Source organism: Salmo trutta, chromosome 1 (genome assembly GCF_901001165.1).
Source record: "Salmo trutta chromosome 1, fSalTru1.1, whole genome shotgun sequence".
In the NCBI taxonomy this organism is placed as follows: domain Eukaryota; kingdom Metazoa; phylum Chordata; class Actinopteri; order Salmoniformes; family Salmonidae; genus Salmo; species Salmo trutta.
In genome coordinates this window covers 65,822,814-65,844,054 of record NC_042957.1, presented here as the reverse complement: position 1 = coordinate 65,844,054, position 21,241 = coordinate 65,822,814, and the positions used below count along the sequence as shown (strand labels likewise).

At 44.0% G+C, this 21,241-nt stretch overlaps 2 protein-coding genes across 2 annotated transcripts; both read right to left on the bottom strand.

The window, feature by feature from the left end:
* Nucleotides 1-5,262: 5,262 nt before the first annotated feature.
* Nucleotides 5,263-13,506, bottom strand: LOC115197677 (meteorin-like protein). Its single transcript, XM_029759464.1, has 4 exons — nt 13,415-13,506; nt 12,616-13,019; nt 9,021-9,080; nt 5,263-5,794 (listed from the first exon to the last, which is right to left on the bottom strand). Exons 1-4 carry the CDS (start codon nt 13,504-13,506, stop codon nt 5,457-5,459), a joined length of 894 nt encoding a protein of 297 aa, XP_029615324.1. The 3' UTR covers nt 5,263-5,456.
* A 3,893-nt stretch (nt 13,507-17,399) lies between these two features.
* LOC115205473 (chromobox protein homolog 8) lies at nt 17,400-20,739 on the bottom strand. The gene is made up of 5 exons (XM_029771490.1): nt 20,480-20,739; nt 20,322-20,365; nt 19,880-19,945; nt 19,652-19,718; nt 17,400-19,099 (listed from the first exon to the last, which is right to left on the bottom strand). Exons 1-5 carry the CDS (start codon nt 20,546-20,548, stop codon nt 18,224-18,226), a joined length of 1,122 nt encoding a protein of 373 aa, XP_029627350.1. The 5' UTR covers nt 20,549-20,739; the 3' UTR covers nt 17,400-18,223.
* Nucleotides 20,740-21,241: the final 502 nt, after the last annotated feature.

Below are 21,241 nucleotides of genomic sequence, written 5' to 3'. Positions count from 1 at the left end.
AATATATTTTGATTTGTTTAACACTTTTTTGGTTACTACATGATTCCATATGTGTTATTTCATAGTTTTGATGTCTTCACTATTATTCTACAATGTAGAAAATAGTACAAATAAAGAGAAATCCTTAAATGAGTATGTGTGTCCAAACTTTTGACTGGTACTGTATATTATCACCATTGTTGTTGAATATATTATCACCATAATTGTTATATTATCACCATTGTTGTTGTTATATTATCATCATTATTGTTATATTATCACCATTGTTGTTGCTATATTATCATCATTATTGTTATATTATCACCATTGTTGTTGTTATATTATCACCGTTGTTATATTATCACCGTTGTTATATTATCACCATTGTTGTTGTTATATTATCACCATTGTTGTTGAATATATTATCACCATTATTGTTATATTATCACCATTGTTGTTGCTATATTATCATCACTATTGTTATATTATCACCATTGTTGTTGAATATATTATCACCATTATTGTTATATTATCACCATTGTTGTTGAATATATTATCACCATTATTGTTATATTATCACCATTGTTGTTGAATATATTATCACCATTATTGTTATATTATCACCTTTTTTGTTTTCCCAGTATATTTTGGGGACACTATTTCCTGTGACTATTTGAGATTAAAAGCTTTTTATTAACAAAGTGACAAGCTATTGTCAACCATGTATTTTTAACATACACTTAGTGTACAAAATATTCAAGACACCTGCTATTTCCATGACATAGACTGACCAGCTGAATCCAGGTGAAAGCTATGATCCCTTATTGATGTCACTTGTTAAATCCACTTCAATCAGTGTAGATGAAGGGGAGTACAGGTTAAAGAAGACAATTGAGACAAAGGATTTAAGTGCCTTTGAACGGAATATGGTAGTAGGTGCAGGCGAACTAGTTTGTGTCAGGCGAACTAGAACTGCAACGCTGCTGAGATTTTCATGCTCAACAGTTTCCCTTGTGTATCAAGAATGGTCCACCACCCAAAGGACATCCGGCCATCTTGACTCAACTGTGGGAAGCATTGGAGTCAACATGGGCCAGCATCCCTGTGGAACGCTTTCGACACCTTGTAGAGTCCATGCCCTGACAAATTGAGGCAGTTCTGAGGGCAAGGCGGGTGCAACTCAATATTAGAAAGGTGTTCTTAATGTTTTGTACACTCAGTGTATATCAGTCAAGTTATTCTCAGCATGGAAAAGTTTGTGTCGAGGACTGACTATTGCAAACACCCAGGAATAGTAGAAATGTGGTTGTCACTCTGTCAGATACTCAGATACTGAGACTCAATTTCAGCATTCCCTTTTAGAAGACCAACAAAAGAATGCCCAAATGCAGAACATTATGTAGAAAAGAATGTGGAAAAGCCAACTGAATTTCCAACCAGGTGTGTTGTGTATAGAGGGCTTCACCACTTTGTAAAACTTTGGCCCAACTCTCCATCTCATTCCTTTATGAATCAGCGGGGATATAAAAAAACAAAAACAAAAGAACTTTCCCCATAAGTCAATTACCAAAACACTCAGTTGAAACGCAAACAACAGACGGCAAAATAATGAAGGACCTTTTCAAAACCACAGGGTCCATCTCTGGCATGAGCTTTATGCTCCCATGCTCCTGGTCCTATAGCCTGTAAAGGAGATCCAGTCAAAGGCTGGCCTGGAGGGTCTCATGCTGTTTCCACATTGTACCCCGGGCCTCCCCACAGCAGTGGCCCACATGGGAAAGCTGGCCAGGCGGCGGGATAAACCAATTACCCCCCAGACGGAGGGGACTCCTGCCGGCACACCATCCGAGGGGCTCACGGCCTCCCGCTTCCAGGCGCTCCTGGAAAACCCCGGGACGTCGTTCACTCAGAGCCCGGCTGGAGAATTCCCAAATATGGGAATTGTGTGACCTCAAAAGCCCGGAGAGTAGACAATATTCAGCTCGGAAATGTGATATGGTACGCCCCTCAGGAGGACAATAGTGACTTGGTGAGGGAGATCTGGGTTTGAAAATCTACTTTTTTGTTGACTTTGGGAGATATGAGTTGGAGTTGAGCAGGGTTCATCATTTTTTCACACCACAGTTTTGCATTTAATAGTATTTAAAAGGTTGGTTAAAACGCTAAGCCATTTAGGGTTTTTCAAAGGTGCTTTTCTAAGAAAAATGTATAGTGGATTATAGTATCAGGAGTTATTATGATCAAAACCTCACGAAGAAACTAAATTTGACAATAACTGGACGAACCGGAAGGATAAGAGAAGAGAGACAGAAAGAAATAGAAGAGAGATAGATAGAAAGAGAAGAGAGATAGAAAGAAATAGAAGAGAGATAGATAGAAAGAGAAGAAAGATAGAAAGAGAAGATAGATAGAAAGAGAACAGAGATAGAAAGAGAAGATAGATAGAAAGAGAAGATAGATAGAAAGAGAAGATAGATAGAAAGAAAGAGAACAGAGATAGAAAGAGAAGAAAGATAGAAAGAGAAGATAGATAGAAAGAGAACAGAGATAGAAAGAGAAGATAGATAGAAAGAGAAGAGAGATAGAAAGAGAAGATAGAAAGAGAACAAAGATAGAAAGAGGAGATAGAAAGAGAACAAATATAGACAGAGGAGATAGAAAGAGAAGAGAAAGAGAACAGAGATAGAAAGAGGAAAGAGATAGAAAGAGGAGAGAGATAGAAAGAGAATATAGAAAGAGAACAGAGAAAGACAGAGGAAATAGAAAGAGAAGAGAAAGAGAACAGAGATAGAAAGAGAAAAGAGATAGAAAGAGGAGAGAGATAGAAAGAGGACATAGAAAGAGGAGAAAGAAAGAAAGAAAGAGTTAAAAGATAGAGATAGAGATAGAGATGATCTTGGTGGATAAAGTGACCGGTCTACTGGCTTGAAATTGCCCCCTTGGATTCATGAGGCCCAGTGGTTCCTGGCTAACAGCATCTGTGACAATGATCATTATGTCTGCCGGGGCCTTGTCACCGTGGGCCCATTGTGGGGGCCCCATTCAGCCCACAGTCATTTACACTTTCATTGGCAGCTATTTAGTCCCAATAAAATGTTCAACACAGCAATTTGTGAATCCTGCTCAGCCAAGTAGACGTGTGGAATAGGCATAAAAAGGAGTCGCTTTAAAAGTCAATGAATTGTTCCATCTTTTGGGGGGAGGGGCAAGGGGAGGGGCCTTAGATTTTTGGGGCCCCGAAAAGTCCCCCTCCCACCTCTGCTCACTCTGTTTCCCAGGCTGTGATCGGGGAGCAACAGCCCCAAAAGAATAGACTGATTCAGCCTACTCATTTTCTGTCCCCATCTTAGCCATTTGTATATTATTTTACGCTGAGTTATTCCATTGACATTAGCACTGCTTATAATTAGGCCGGTATAGGATGCAGTGGAAAAGGGCCAAAGTAGAAACGTGTTGGACAGGTGGCTCTGAACTCCCATTCCCCTATAAAACAGAGATTATGCACTGTGTTGCATATGGATGGGGGTATAACATCCCATTTAATCCTATTCCATACCAGATATACCAAAAGACACAAAAGCCTTGTGCTTTTAGATGCTGGTCTTTAGGAGGGGCTCATGTCTCTGTTGTGAAACACTCTATAGACCACAGCTAGATGGACTGGATAGACTAAATATAAATATATATTAAGAATTTGCGTTCAGACGCAGGTTGTAATACTTTTGAAATTCCGATTTTTGAAAAATCTCATTATTAGTTAGAGCAACCGTTCCACCTGTGAGCAGTGAGATTTTAAATGGACATCACTAGGGTTATTTGAGGCCATATTAATAATCTCCTTGAACATTGGCCATTAACTATCTATTAAGTATTTATTAACTCTTATCTAAAAAATTCCACCGTCAACACTGCTGAGATTGCTAAGAAAAAAAGCCCAAACTATCTACCTCTGCAGTCTAATAAAGACTCCCACATTCATCACCTCAGCTTTCTCTCTGTCTGTCTGGTCACAGTTTGCTGAGCTAGCAAGACTGGCAATACTAATGTGATACAATATTTTATAGTGCCTTGAGTTTTGGCTCCAGCCACTGCTTCCATCTAAAGCACAGGTCTGTTGAATGTGGCTGATGAAGGACAGAGGGCCTGAGACATATAATCAATCTTAAAGCTGAAGAAAAATGGTCTTCTTCATTCACTATCCCAGCAGCTCTGTAAAACCCCACTCTGTCTGCGTCAGTCCACTGACTACCCACAATAGAGCGGGAGGGGCTGCCACGCCCAGGCTAACACTGAGGGGAGGCCTGCTGGTTGGGGGGTAGAGGTGAGGGGGTTTGGGGTTAACATCCCCTCATCTTTCAAACTCTCCCTCTAATGCTTAGGGTTGTCTAACGCTTAAAGCCAAAAGCTCAATGACTGAAATTAAAAAAACATCTGTACCACATGTGTAACATCATTATTTTAATAGACAATAGATACAATAGTGCAATAGATGTTGTCATTTAAATGTGTTGCAGAAAATTGTAATGCAAACATTCATGATCATTATTTCCTACAGGAGGAGCTATTTTCAACAAATATTTTCCCAGAATGCTCAAGAACCACAATAAAGAATGTTATGAAGAACAAAATAAATCTCTTGTTCAAAAGTTTAAGTAATTGCTTGAAAGTGCATTTCAAGTCAATCAAAAAAAGTACACAAGAAATCCCCACAAACATTGCTTATATATTTGGCAATAAATGGTAATCAAACTGAAGGTTTGCACCTACACAGTAGCATCATCCATACCCTGTAATAAAACCAAAATGATACAATCAATATGTAAATAAGCAAATCCTTGTGAATTTACAAAACATTTAATTTACATTACAATAAAATATTTCAAAACCTATCGTACAAAGGAATAAACAAGACCACATAAACCCTCTAACAACAATCAGACATTAAATTCATATGATTTCCTGCCACAGTAGTCCAGAGGACACCTCTCACGCCGAGACCCTGAAGTGAGCAGCAGTTGGTGTGGGGAGAGACAAAGCGTGAAGCAGCAGTCAAACCATTTTTAGTCTCTGGGAGCTGTGGGCGTTGAGAAGAGAGACAGACAAAGGGCCAGGCTCTCTAAGCCTTTCCCCGCTGGGGCCGGCAGGGGCAGGGGTGGCCCCTCTAGTGCTGCCTGGATGGGTCCCCTGTGGGCCCCTGCCCTGGGCCTTGTACTCCTTGTGCTCTACAAGTGCTCCAACAGATTTGTCCCTGCTGGTGTTGTGAGCGGTATAGAATCAGGAGGAGTAGAAGGGACAACATCTCTCAAACCGCTGTGGTCGTGAGGAACTCATCTCGCTCGCTTGCTGCCACGGCGACATAACCTCTACCACGCCAACTGGGGTAGGAAGAAGAGACTCAATGTGTTCCATTTAAGAAAATAAACCCTACCTATAGGTCAAAGGGCTCATGGATTACCACTAGGAAATGGGACACACCCTCAGTCCAGCGGGAACTCACAGGGGTTCTGACGAGCCGCCCAAGCTGATTGGTAGAGGGACATGAAGTCTTTATAGCGGGGGGCACAACCCAACCAGGCCTCCCCAAAGTGTTCTGTCCCTGTGAAAAGGAACTCTCCGCCCCCAGGCTTTACGTGACACTGTAACAGTGTGTGGATGTAACCGTGCCATGAGGAACTGGAACCGGGAACCCCTATGGTGCCAGTGTGGCGCTCGAACACCCCGCTACGCTGCCGGTACACCCTCCCCTCTGAGACCTCCACCAACGATGTCTGCCGCTCAGCATTGTGGGATACGTTCCTGATGGAGCCGCGAACCACTGGAGGGGCAGAGGAGGGGATTAACATTAGAGACTGTTTTCAGTCAGCCCAAACATTTATGGTTATGTTTTATTGCAATGAAAATTAATATGAACAGAAAGATGAGAAATGTATCAATTAAACAGCCACCAATACAGTATGATTCAGCTGATCTAAATTGTTGTGAGCATTTCAATAACGTGTTTTTTTAAAGTGGCCAAGAGGGAAATTAAAACGTTAACAGGATCTTGCTGTGTGAGTATGAGTGGAAAAAGGATTCAAATCTTCCCTCCAAAAACTCCACTCTTAGTCTCCACATCCCCCACTCACTCTCACTCCTCTCTGTCTCCACATCCCCCACTCACTCTCACTCCTCTCTGTCTCCACATCCCCCACTCACTCTTCTCTGTCTCCACATCCCCCACTCACTCTCACTCCTCTCAGTCTCCCCATCCCCCACTCACTCTCCGTCCTCTCAGTCTCCCCATCCCCCACTCACTCTCACTCCTCTGTCTCCCCATCCCCCACTCACTCTCACTCCTCTCAGTCTCCCCATCCCCCACTCACTCTCCCTCCTCTCAGTCTCCACATCCACACTCACTCTCCCTCCTCTCAGTCTCCACATCCACACTCACTCTCACTCCTCTCTGTCTCCACATCCCCCACTCCCTCCTCTCAGTCTCCACATCCCCCACTCACTCTCCCTCCTCTCAGTCTCCACATCCCCCACTCACTCTCACGCCTCTCAGTCTCCACATCCCCACTCACTCTCCCTCCTCTCAGTCTCCACATCCCCACTCACTCTCCCTCCTCTCAGTCTCCACATCCCCCACTCACTCTCACTCCTCTCAGTCTCCACATCCCCACTCACTCTCCCTCCTCTCAGTCTCCACATCCCCCACTCACTCTCACTCCTCTCAGTCTCCCCATCCCCCACTCACTCTCCGTCCTCTCAGTCTCCCCATCCCCCACTCACTCTCACTCCTCTGTCTCCCCATCCCCCACTCACTCTCACTCCTCTCAGTCTCCCCATCCCCCACTCACTCTCCCTCCTCTCAGTCTCCACATCCACACTCACTCTCACTCCTCTGTCTCCCCATCCCCCACTCACTCTCACTCCTCTCAGTCTCCCCATCCCCCACTCACTCTCCCTCCTCTCAGTCTCCACATCCACACTCACTCTCACTCCTCTCTGTCTCCACATCCCCCACTCCCTCCTCTCAGTCTCCACATCCCCCACTCACTCTCCCTCCTCTCAGTCTCCACATCCCCCACTCACTCTCACGCCTCTCAGTCTCCACATCCCCACTCACTCTCCCTCCTCTCAGTCTCCACATCCCCACTCACTCTCCCTCCTCTCAGTCTCCACATCCCCCACTCACTCTCACTCCTCTCAGTCTCCACATCCACACTCACTCTCCCTCCTCTCAGTCTCCACATCCACACTCACTCTCACTCCTCTCTGTCTCCACATCCCCCACTCCCTCCTCTCAGTCTCCACATCCCCCACTCACTCTCCCTCCTCTCAGTCTCCACATCCCCCACTCACTCTCACGCCTCTCAGTCTCCACATCCCCACTCACTCTCCCTCCTCTCAGTCTCCACATCCACACTCACTCTCCCTCCTCTCAGTCTCCACATCCCCCACTCACTCTCACTCCTCTCAGTCTCCACATCCCCAATCACTCTCCCTCCTCTGTCTCCACATCCCCCACTCACTCTCCCTCCTCTCAGTCTCCACATCCACACTCACTCTCACTCCTCTGTCTCCCCATCCCCCACTCACTCTCACTCCTCTCAGTCTCCCCATCCCCCACTCACTCTCCCTCCTCTCAGTCTCCACATCCACACTCACTCTCACTCCTCTCTGTCTCCACATCCCCCACTCCCTCCTCTCAGTCTCCACATCCCCCACTCACTCTCCCTCCTCTCAGTCTCCACATCCCCCACTCACTCTCACGCTCTCAGTCTCCACATCCCCACTCACTCTCCCTCCTCTCAGTCTCCACATCCCCACTCACTCTCCCTCCTCTCAGTCTCCACATCCCCCACTCACTCTCACTCCTCTCAGTCTCCACATCCACACTCACTCTCCCTCCTCTCAGTCTCCACATCCACACTCACTCTCACTCCTCTCTGTCTCCACATCCCCCACTCCCTCCTCTCAGTCTCCACATCCCCCACTCACTCTCCCTCCTCTCAGTCTCCACATCCCCCACTCACTCTCACGCCTCTCAGTCTCCACATCCCCACTCACTCTCCCTCCTCTCAGTCTCCACATCCACACTCACTCTCCCTCCTCTCAGTCTCCACATCCCCCACTCACTCTCACTCCTCTCAGTCTCCACATCCCCACTCACTCTCCCTCCTCTCAGTCTCCACATCCCCCACTCACTCTCCCTCCTCTCAGTCTCCACATCCCCCACTCACTCTCACTCCTCTCAGTCTCCACATCCCCACTCACTCTCCCTCCTCTCAGTCTCCACATCCCCCACTCACTCTCACTCCTCTCAGTCTCCCCATCCCTCACTCACTCTCCCTCCTCTCAGTCTCCACATCCCCACTCACTCTCACTCCTCTCTGTCTCCACATCCCCCACCCCCTCCTCTCAGTCTCCACATCCCCCAATCACTCTCCCTCCTCTGTCTCCACATCCCCCACTCACTCTCCCTCCTCTCAGCCTCCACATCCCCCACTCCACAGAAAGCCCTCCATTCCCTCCTTTCACTCTCTGTGGCCATTTACACTTTCATTAGCCAGCTATTTTCTCTCATCAAAAAGTCGATGATGGTGATTTGTGAGATCAGGGCACGGGAGTCAGCCTATAAATGAAGTGGACTCAATGGTACTATTGCTTCTGCTCTGTTGCAGCCTTAAGCCAATGGGTCCCCCATTGTGCAGCCACAGCCCCACATCTGTCAGGCCCCTCTGCCCAGCTACAGAAGCTGTTCGCTGGGAACAGATCAGGCCCACTACCCCCCCACCCCAACACATCCACACAGACACAAAATCTCCTTTCCAACACCCACTCACTCACTCCACCCCAGGCCTTTGTAGCATAAATTAGTGGTGATACCCAGCTGATGAGGGGACAGATTGAGCTACATGGATCTATGGAGAACTAAGGAGATAGCACACAACGAGTCAAAAGCTATAGCTGTTTACCGTTTTTATAAATGTTTCATATAGGATCTAGATTTGTAAATAAGAACAATAATGAATTATTTATGTTCTATTGATACATACCAAAGTCACTGCTGCAGATGGCCAGGAGGAGCTCTGTGTCATTGCAGGGACGGCAGCTAGCTGTGGGAGGAGAGAGAGAAGTTTAGAGAAAGAGTGTGGGTCTATGCAGGGACGGCAGCTAGCTGTGGGAGGAGAGAGAGAGAAGTTTAGAGAAAGAGTGTGGGTCTATGCAGGGACGGCAGCTAGCTGTGGGAGGAGAGAGAGAGAAGTTTAGAGAAAGAGTGTGGGTCTATGCAGGGACGGCAGCTAGCTGTGGGAGGAGAGAGAAGTTTAGAGAAAGAGTGTGGGTCTATGCAGGGACGGCAGCTAGCTGTGGGAGGAGAGAGAGAGAAGTTTAGAGAAAGAGTGTGGGTCTATGCAGGGACGGCAGCTAGCTGTGGGAGGAGAGAGAGAGAAGTTTAGAGAAAGAGTGTGGGTCTATGCAGGGACGGCAGCTAGCTGTGGGAGGAGAGAGAGAGAAGTTTAGAGAAAGAGTGTGGGTCTATGCAGGGACGGCAGCTAGCTGTGGGAGGAGAGAGAGAGAAGTTTAGAGAAAGAGTGTGGGTCTATGCAGAGGAAAGGGGCACACATCACCCTGTGGAGCACCAATGCACATCCTTTCACTTCACTTGTCTTGTCTTCTCACAACTCTCTCTCGCTCTCTAATCATTCTCTCTCTCGCTTCACAATCTATCTATCTCTCTCACTCTGCCCACTCCATACTCTGCATCACCACCCATTTCTCTCTTTCTCTCATATTAACCATCATCATCTACACTTCTTATAGTGATCATCTTACTGGACACTATCACCCTACTGTGAGGGTCCACTTTCAACACTTCAGACCATACCCATCACCCTACTGTGAGGGTCCACTTTCAACACTTCAGACCACACCCTACTGTGAAGGTCCACTTTCAACACTTCAGACCACACCCAACACCCTACTGTGAGGGTCTACTTTCAACACTTCAGACCACACCCAACACTCTACTGTGAGGGTCCACTTTGAACACTTCAGACCACACCCAACTGTGAGGGTCCACTTTGAACACTTCAGAACACACCCAACACGCTACTGTGAGGGTCCACTTTCAACACTTCAGACCATACCCATCACCCTACTGTGAGGGTCCACTTTCAACACTTCAGACCACACCCTACTGTGAAGGTCCACTTTCAACACTTCAGACCACACCCAACACCCTACTGTGAGGGTCCACTTTCAACACTTCAGACCACACCCTACTGTGAGGGTCCACTTTCAACACTTCAGACCACACCCAACACTCTACTGTGAGGGTCCACTTTGAACACTTCAGACCACACCCAACTGTGAGGGTGTACTTTGAACACTTCAGAACACACCCAACACGCTACTGTGAGGGTCCACTTTCAACACTTCAGACCACACCCTACTGTGAGGGTCCACTCTGAACACTTCAGACCACACCCAACACCCTACTGTGAGGGTCCACTTTCAACACTTCAGACCACACCCAACTGTGAGGGTCTACTTTCAACACTTCAGACCACACCCAACACCCTACTGTGAGGGTCCACTTTGAACACTTCAGACCACACCCAACACCCTACTGTGAGGGTCCACTTTGAACACTTCAGACCACACCCAACACCCTACTGTGAGGGTCCACTTTGAACACTTCAGACCACACCCAACACGCTACTGTGAGGGTCCACTTTGAACACTTCAGACCACACCCAACACCCTACTGTGAGGGTTTACTTTGAACACTTCAGACCACACCCAACACGCTACTGTGAGGGTCCACTTTCAACACTTCAGACCACACCCAACACGCTACTGTGAGGGTTTACTTTGAACACTTCAGACCACACCCAACACGCTACTGTGAGGGTCCACTTTCAACACTTCAGACCACACCCAACACCCTACTCTGACGGCTGGGCTTGAGACAACTGATTGATGGATGAGGATTACAGACAGCTTGCCACTCCATTGACACACACATACCAGCAGCTCCATCCCTCCATCCATTCATCCCTCCTCAGTTCATCCAGACAACAAGCCAAGGGGTCAGATGGAGGAATGTCTGGCATGTGTCTACTCCATTCACATCTCCTCCACCATACTAGCACTACCCACACAGATCAAAAGCCTTGATAAGTCTCGACCTCCATGTTTGACTTCTATTGTTTAGCGGTCTAATTGAATGACCCCAGACTGGTGACCCCAATCACTGGTATTCTCCACTGAACTCCTCCACTCTGTCAATATTGGGAGAGAAGGACTCAGACGGACAGACATCACATCATCTCATCAGGACAGGAGAATGACGTCACCCCATTGAGACAGGCCCACACACACTCAGAGATGAGGCATCTGTAGAATCCAACAAGTATTTGCTGTCTCCATTGAGACACCCGGGGGCCAATGGCCCTCCGCCATCCTAGTCCCTGGCTTTGTCCCTCCGGTGGAAATGAGACCACCAGACAAAACAGACCGGTCAGCAGCTGCTTCCTAGACCAGGCAAGATTGGATTTGGTCTTTAATTGGATAATTGACTGATTTCTTTGGGCCCCAAACTGTCCCTCAGTCTCCCCAGCACACCCCTCCACCCACACAGTGAATGAGCCCACCTCTTGTGCCATGTACTGTGATGCTAGGAGTTTATTGTCTTCTATGATTAAGTTAGAATGTATCAGTGTTTTATTATTGATGCACTTGCTTGGAAATGGTTAAATGATGGTCAAGAAGATGGGTCTAAAGTAAAAACCACTTAAAAACAACTGAAGGCATGATGATTTGCATTAAGGATACTTGTTGATCACTTTCATTCTTCACTGCAATGTTCTTTTTTGACACCAATACAACTGACAAAACATAATTTATTGATATAAAAAAAATAATGTATTAGGTCTATTTACAATTGGGATTGCAACTCCAACAAAAGTGTCAAATGAACATCTTATTACCATGGCATACAAATAGAGAATTCGTTTTATCTCCAAATGTCAGTGGTGCAAAGAACTTAAATTCGAATAATTTAACGTAGCCTACTACTTAGGTCGTTTTTTGTGGTATCTGTACTTTACTTTATATTTTTGACAACTTTTACTTTTACTTCACTACATTCCTAAATAAAATAATGTACTTTTTACTCCATACATTTTCTCTGACACCCAAAAGTATACGTTACATTTTGAATGGTTAGCAGGACAGTAAAATGGTCCAATTCACGCACTTATCAAGAGAACATCCCTGTTCATCCCTACTGCCTCTGATCTGGCGGACTAACTAAACACAAATGCTTCGTTTGTAAATTATGTCTGAGTGTTAGTGTGCTCCTGGCTATCGATAAATAAGCTTGTGCCGTCTGGTTTGCTTAACATAAGCAATTTTTAATTATTTATACTTTTCCTTTACTTTTTATGCTTAATTAAGTATAGTTTTGCAATTACATTTACTTTTGATATTTAAGTACATTTAAAACCAAATACTTTTAGACTTTTACTCAAGTAGTATTTTACTGGGTGACTTTCTCTTTTACTTAAGTAATTTTATATTAAGGAATCTTTACTTTTACTCAACTATGACAATTGGGTAATTTTTCCACCACTGTCAAATACTCACCCTGCAACACACTTTGGCCGAGGTTGGGCGCAGTGGTCCGATTGCCCAGCAACTCATATCGGAAGCCTACTGCGCGTTGGCTGATATCCCCCTGCGGGTTCGCCAGGAGGAAGATGGCTGGCTTCTGAGGTCCGTCCGCCGGGAAACAGAACACCTGCTCCGGCCGCCCTCCATCCGTCATCAACAGGTCCAGTTCCCCAGCCCGCTCGATGTAGACGCTGGCGCCGTTGAAGCTGCGGAACGGTTTGATACAGACCGTTGTGTGGCGCGCAGAGGACAGGTTGGGTTCCAGGACGACCCGAAGCGCCTGGCCCGGGTAGACCCACTCCACCGAACCCTCCGTGCAACGCAGCCGCACCTGCTGCACAGTCCGCGAGTTCGCCTCAGCCTCGCGCGCCAAACCACTGCAATCCAAGAACAAGAAGGGTTCAAATGGGCAGACTCACTGAAAACAATGCAGGTCAGAAAATAATATACGACGAGAGAGATTAGCCTATATTCACAGAGAATATGTATATTATTCCCCCTCACCCCCAGGAGGGGTGTTAAAACATTTATTATTTTGGCAAAACCCATTTTGATAGGATAACTGCAAGTAGTGCTATTGCATATTATTGCTTGTTGTTGCAATAATATGCAACAATAAGAATACACAATTGCCTGAAAACGATTAGGATATTGGTATAAACAGATAATAATTATAAATATTTAGAACAAAGTTTTTAGAAAGGCTAAACGCAATCCCAAAGTCAATACCAGTTTGGAATTCTGGCTACTAAAAAAAAGCCTAATCCCTCACCTTCCACTCCAGTTGCATAGGTCTGCCGCGCAGGGAGACAAACAGCAGAGGAACAGCACATACATGAAAATCAGCCTGAGAGTTGGCGACATTGCATCCACCAAATATAGGAATAAAAATAGAATCCAAAATCAACTTGGTGAGAAGACATCACCAATGTTCCGCTCCAATCCTTCTGCTAGCTCACTGAGATGCTCTCTTAGCAACATCTGTGGACGCCTGTGACTGACGCTGCGGCTGCATTGTATGAATAGTAAATTGCACCCTAGAAAATGGATGTCCTCGCTATGTGTCTGTGTGTGTGTCTGTGTGTATGTGTGATGATGATGGTTGATACAACCGGGAATGGATTTCGTCATCATTACCGTTGGACCACAATGGAAATAAGCTATTAAGCTTAATTGTGTTATCCTTGATGATTTTCTTAAATTGTATGTGGAGACGTCACTGGCTGGAGCGCCATTATGTATGTATTTTACAAATTGTCAAATAAATTAAATCAATCAATCAATCAATGGCGTAATTACCAAGCCCAAATATTTGTAAAATCGAAACCGTTTCAAAGGCGGTAATTTGCATTTGTCTTTGCATAATTTAATGATAGAAGTTGTGTAAAATAGATAAAACAACATGTAGACTATTTGTGGTAAATTGTAGGTATAGGCTATCAATCGGAATAGCCTGTGGGTCCAATAATCGAAAAAGCTTGAACAAAACGTAATTACATTTATTTTTATCGCATTATTTAGGCCTACGTTCTCACACGACTGAATACTTAATACGCGTTCAATCTCTTTTAGCTTTTGTTTTAGGTTAGTTCAGTGAAAAGACGATCCGCAGTACAGGCTCCAGCCATTTGTTACCTTCAGCTGCACTGCGCGACTCACAGCTTTTCCACACCTGGATAATTGGAGCGAGCCTTCATGAAACTTTGGGAAATAAATGACGACAACTGCCAATGACTTCTTATTTAGAAGCCTTTTATTTATGTCGGCTAGTATTGATACGTATTTTCCGAACACTTTATATTTGTACATTCAACCCCTAAACATTGGCCTATATAAGTAAATCACTCATAAAATAAATTAACAAAATAATACGATGTTTTTGTATATATAGATAATTGAAATCGCATTTGTAATGATAGGCTTGGTTTTATAAAACGAATGGGAGGCCTAACGGCCACAGATAGTGTTGTTTGGGTGGTGAGTGGGGGTGAAGGAGGTGGGGAGGGCGAATAACCGTAATGATGACGAAATCCCTTCCCGGTTGCATCCAACTAGGAACAGGCCCAGGCCAAGAACTGAAAAAGGCACAACGTATTTTTGATACTTGGGCTCTATCTAGTGGTCGTGTACATGTAATGCACATCTGGAAAATGCAGGGCATGCGCGTCTCGGTTTAACGTTTATGAGGGTTAAAAACCTGTGAACAAAATAGCAATCCTTCTGTGCTCAAGCAACAAAAGGTGCAAGTCAAGTCCATGGCGACATCTTGCGGGGTTATCCAGCAACCACATGTGTATAATACAAAGTCACAGGACTTGGTTGGCCCCTCCGGTGGTGCGAGATCAAAGGCTTATGCGTTTTTATGGGAATGTGGTTTGGTAAATTGCACTCATATGGAGAATTTAGGCAGATGTTTTCTCAGCTGCGGGAAAAGTCCTCTGCTAGGGTATAGGCGTACGAAATGATATGTCCTTTCCTCAACAGGGTGGAAATTTAACAGACATAGGCCTACTGTGTAGTAATAACATAGTCTATAGGCTAGATTAAAAAAACTGCTAAGAGCTAAAATAGGGCACGTTTTATTCATTTTAAACACTAATAATGTATGTATTTCTTAACCTACACAATTTTAATTTATTCTATAAAAAGTATTCCAAACTATACTCAGGAATAGCTATTATTTTCAATCGTCTATCAGAATTCAGCTGTAAGGGAAGGCCTTGTAACTGTCAATGGCAGTTGAGTGGCTCGCGCTGTTGTCACAGCGCTCTCAGGTTGGTCTGTTTGCGTCACGTGTTCGGAGGCCAGAGCCCAGTTCCCTGGGGAGAGCAACATGAATGGACACTTTGTTATTCTACAAAAAGAGAGAGAATAACCCTCTAGTCCGAGTGGCATTCAGCTCCCAGACTGACTGAATTGTACAGAAGGCTAGTGGTTCAGTGTCCCATAGGGGCAGAATAGCCATCTGGCATTTCGGGCAAATGCCAGAAGGGCTGGTACATTTTTTGCCTGCATAACTTATTTTTTTTCTTCGCAAAAGTATCATTATCTGGCTAATAATGGGAGCCTCAAGCAATAAAATGGGCTCGTTTGGGGTCCTCAATTAAAATAATGGGCCAGAGTGTTAGAAATGCCAGTGATCATTTATGGTCACAGTCAGCCTCTAGCTCAGCTCCAGCACTGTAATATTTCTGTCTCCAAAGTAATTGGCCAAAGTAATATTTTTCTTTAATGTGAACCCCTTTAAAATGTTACAAAATCATGCAAAATGTAAATGTAACCTAGTAGCTGTATTAGAACTCCTATTGAATAATATATATTAAAATCGTGAATAATAAAATAAAAAGCTCATAGGCTTATGGCAACATAGAGTTGAGTCTGTGACACTCCACCTAGTCTTGAGGGTTACTGCCGTACCTGCAAGTGCAAGCACCCCATCCCATATGAGGCACGACCACATCATATGAAAATAGTCAAATATGCCACACAGACGTCCCATCATCACACACATCCAGCAGCATCCGCGTTTCATCTGCACCTTTGAACGCTCGTGGCCCTCCTGCCCAGGACCAACCCATGGCTGGCTAAAACGGTCCCCGACGGCAACCACCTGTAATGAGACTCCCGTGCCCTCTGGTCCCTGCATTGTAATATAGCCTACCTCTCTGCCGTGCGTCTGGCATGCGTCTGGCACCGTCTATACATTGCTTGTCGCAAAAGACATAGGCTTAGGCCTAAAACAATTAGGAGACATAACGTTGCACATACACACACATGGGTTGGCCTATAGTCCCGGGCGTGCGAGAGGAATTGATTGCAGTATATAAGTATTAATATTTAACCTTTATTTAACTGTATTAATATTTAACCTTTATTTAACCTTTAACTAGGCAAGTCATATAGCTCAGTTTATAAAAGGAGGCGTGGGTCATCAGGGTGTGTGATGATGAGTCATATTTCGTATTTTCCAAAAGATAGAAACGTCAACCGTTAGGCTGACATGAATGTAAAACCTGTATTATATTAGGCTATAGATAACGAAGCAAATCTCCAATGCAGAAGCCATTAGATATTGGCATTATCAAAAGTAGGAATACTTCTAAGATGCACTTGGACATGATATTTCGTAATTTAAAAAAAAAAAGAGCGTTCGACTAATTTAATTAAAAGGTTGTGGTCAAATTCAAGATCCAAAAGATGAAGCAGTCCGTGGCCCCATGTGTGCCATTTCTTTCGGCAGTCTGTCAATAGACCTAAGAATAATAAGTAAAGTGATAAAATATTGACTACATAAATGCACGTCCTTGTCTGCTAATCAAGACCCCATGCGAATATCCCTCTAGAATGTAAACAAATAATTAGAAAAGACAAAATTGGTCTAACGAGCAATAGATCATCAAAACTCATTAGCTCGCACCATGACCAATGCTTTAGAGCTAAACGGTAATTCATTATCTACCCTAACTGAAGTAAACCTACCATTTAGATACTGTCAAAAAGTTAAACTCTGAAGAGTCCTGTCCTTAAACCCCACATTTTCGTGACACAACTAATTGTTTGCTTGAAGAAACCCAAAACCTCAGTTAATCATTGTCCCATTTAATTATCTTGTCCGAAGGTTTCTTCAAGCACACAATTAGTTTTGTCAAGAAAATCCATTGACGGGTTATTTTGAATATTGCGCAAAACAATTCCCAAATGGCTATTTGAATAAACCAACAAAAGACATTTTACAAATGATTCCCTCAAATCCCAAAACAAATTAACCTGATTTATTTTGCTCGTGCATTTTTCTAAAGCAGTTTAGTGAAAGTCATAACTAAAATATCGCTAGTCCCAGTCCCAGCTGTGCTGAACTGATTTGACACACACCAGGAAGTCCAGGAACAACTCAACCGCCGAGCTCCAACTACACTGGTTGCTGCAGCGGAGCACAAAGCTGTGTATTAGGGAAATCGTTAACTATAGGTCAAGGTCGTCCACTGAACCTTATCTGACATACATTTTCACACGAATATTCTCGATTTATTGCATAGAATATGCCATGGATAATGAAAGGTATTTTCCAAATATTTTTAAACATTAGGCCTACTTTACACTAAAGTAGGTCTACATGCATGTCTATCCTTGCAATTATGTTAATACAAAATGTGAAAATATTTTACAAAATATATTTTTTAAATGTGTACAGAAAATGGTATGAAACGTTAGGGAAAGTCCTTATTGCTATATTAAGTAACAACTATTACATACCTCTATAGCCTACCACATTTAAACCAGGCTGAACTGATAGCCCCATTAGAAGGTGAGGAAATGTAAGACTCTTAATGTATTTAAAAGTTTAAATGAAATACAAAATAGTTATCCAAAAAATTATATTCAAATAAACTATATAGACATATTTAATTTGGTCATTATTACATTAAATACTTTTGACATAATACATATTAAACATACAACACTGGATATAGTTAGGCCTATAGAAAATGTATCTCAAATGATCATGATTAAGTTATTACCAACTTCTTACAAATAGCTGTTGCATTGTTAGTCATGTTATGTGAAGCAGATAGACTTCATTTCATCTTTTATCTTTGAAAAAACCTTTGTCTGTGCTGCTCTCTTTGATGGTGACTGTCAAAAAGTTTGTTGTAACATCTGTTACCACCACCGTCTCAACATTATCCAGACGTGGCCTCCAAGACACTGCTGACTGCTCTCCAGAACTCCTCGATGCAGGCGATTTGGCGACAACAATGGGCCTAGACTGTTGCATGGATGAAGAAGAGTCATTGGCTCTGTAGAAATGGTTTTTGGACACATGCTTCAGTTTGGGGTGTGGGATAGACATGCCCCCAGGGCATTCTAAAGTCCTGCGGCTCTGGTGATCGAGTCTAGCCTTATGGACGAGTCTTCCGTCATGGCTATGGGTGCCAGGATGGGACACAGTCCCCACCTGTCTTTGAGCTTTGTTTGATTTTGGCACAATGCTCGTTCCCTCCTGAAACCTGCGTGTCAACTGGATGACACTTCTCTCAGATGTTTCCCCTTCATGATGACAATGTCTGGACATTTTAGACTGAGCGTATGGGACCTGCTGCTCCTCTAACCGACTCCTCTTCCCGGGCTCCTCTGTTGGACAGCTGTCTGGCTCCATGTTGAATCGTAAACGTAACTTGGGTTTAGGTCCCCTTTTTTTAGGAATGGTGACAAATTCCTCAGCCATGAATGAGGGCGGAGGCGCCGGTCGCGGCCTTCTCTCTGTCTCTGGCAGTCTGACCCTCACGCTCTCTCCTCGGTTGACCGTGCTAGGGGGAAAGATTGTGGGCACGACAGCCCGTAGTCCCTCTCGAGCTCTCGGTGTAATCATAGGCGTCGGAACAGGGTATGAAACACGAATCCCCCTTGGCATTTCTCTTCTGCATTCATAAGTCTTTGCTGTGGCTTTCGCCTTTGCCTGTATAAAGGTGGTCAAGTTAGATAAGCATGGGGTTTCATAAACATGTACTTGGAAGGCTAAATCCTGTTATTTATAAGCTGTATCATTGCAGATATTTTCCAACGTTGAAATAGGCCTATAGCCTATTTGACATTGTTCATCCACATGCCATTTCCCTACACCAAAATCATTGTTACAATGATGCCAATTTTGTTGGTAATGACAATGTTTGAACAGAAAGTAAGCCCCATGCATTCACTCTTTTGCGATACATTTATTTCCCATTGTAACTTGGAAACCTGGGTTACTTTATTCAACTTGGAGTTTGAACAATAGCATCAAAACGGATATTAAAGCAGAGGTTAAAAAAAATTAAAGAGCAAGATAACAGACAATGTTGCACTTTTATCTATTTATTAGCTGAACGTCAGACATTTTGTAGTCTGACATTCTATCAGACCACAAGATTCATGATTCAATTGTCGGAAAACATAGGTGATGAGTAAGAAAAGACATATGACTGAAATATGGACTAACTAACTCATGACAGTCACAGTTTAATTCCCCCACCTTCAGCAGAAATGTCTCCGGCTTCGGTCCCCTCTTCTTAGGCCCAAATAACTCCCTTTCACGCTCCCTGTGAAATAAATACATACAATTTTCGTATGAAACGTAACTCGCTCGAAATAATTTAGTCTTATTTGAGTTATGTTAAATGCGTGTCGTCTGTTGGGGATAGCCCAAGATGACATATTCGCACTCTGCCAGAAGAGGCCTGCTGTGCTGTCAAAACCTTACCTCTCTTCGAATGCAGCGAAGAGGCGCGCATCTAGAATGTTTTCCTCCGGTTCCCAGGTGCTATATCTATCCAAAAGAACGATACGGTAGCGTAAAAAGAGTGTCACATTCGTGGCGAAAGCGTTCACCAAATGAAACAATGTCGGCTGAGAATCTCGTTGCTTTCATTCTGGCATTGCCTAGCGGACAGCGACGTATGTGGAGGTAGCAATCTGCTAATGTTAGCAACACCCTTGTCCTGTGCTTGTGCGTTAAAATAGCCTAAGCAAAATACGCGAATGTTACCAAAACTATGCCCTTTACGCAATCAACAAGCCTCGGTTACATGGCCTAAACATGTCATGAGCACACGTTGCTGCACATAAAAACAAGCATTCGAGAGATAAAACGACAGGCTGGAAGCGCTGCTGCCAGCTTCCAACCCAGAGTGTAGCCTACTCACTTTTTAGACCAGCCCTTCCATTTCACAAGGTATTCCATTCGACCCTGCAAGTAGAACAACAAATAGGGAGAGAATTACTTATTGTCGATAAAATGTCATTGCGATTAGCATACATTATTGTTAGAAACGCGGAGGTGTAACGAAAATAAACTGCATACTCTTCTTATGCGTTGTTTGATGATAGACTCGGCAGCGAAGACACGTTCTCCAACAGCCGATAGCTCCATGTTTACTTCAACCTCGTTTATAAGCTCTATATTTTTTCTTTCTACTGCCGTCGCTGTTTAATTCCACACATCCCATAATACGCTCAGTGAGGAAGACGTCATCACGTTTTATATGGGTTGCCAAGCACCGTAGTCGGTGGGACCGTATCTGGTAGAGCGCATTGGCTCAGCTGTTGCTACGTGCCCTGGGTTGCTAAGTGAAAAGGAGGAGTTAATTCCTCTAGAGTCTAAGGAAGTGACGCTGATTTGGTGGTGGTCTGGCTTGTGCGCAGGAATGTCTTTGGCATAAGCGAATAAATAACTGTCTGACTATGGCACAACAAAGTAATATTCATTTTAAAACTATTTGTTAATTTATATACACTGTATAGTCTACCCAACCTCTTACCTTGCTTTGTGACTATTTCCTTGATCAGATCTTTAAATAGCCAGTCATCGGCATTTAGAAATATAAAAAAGAGCATTAATTTATTTGATATGAAAATATCAAAGTGAGAATCAATAAGAACATGACCTTGAGGCTCGATTGTATTTCCACCGAATCTAACTGATAAGCTAGTTGCCAGGAGTCCCATGCACCAACCTAAATACAAATGCATAGGGTAGCTATGTGTACCCTAGAGATGGGAAAGTATGTTCTTTTAGAATATTGCACTATTGTTCATTAATGTCCAACTACGTGAGGCTAAACTC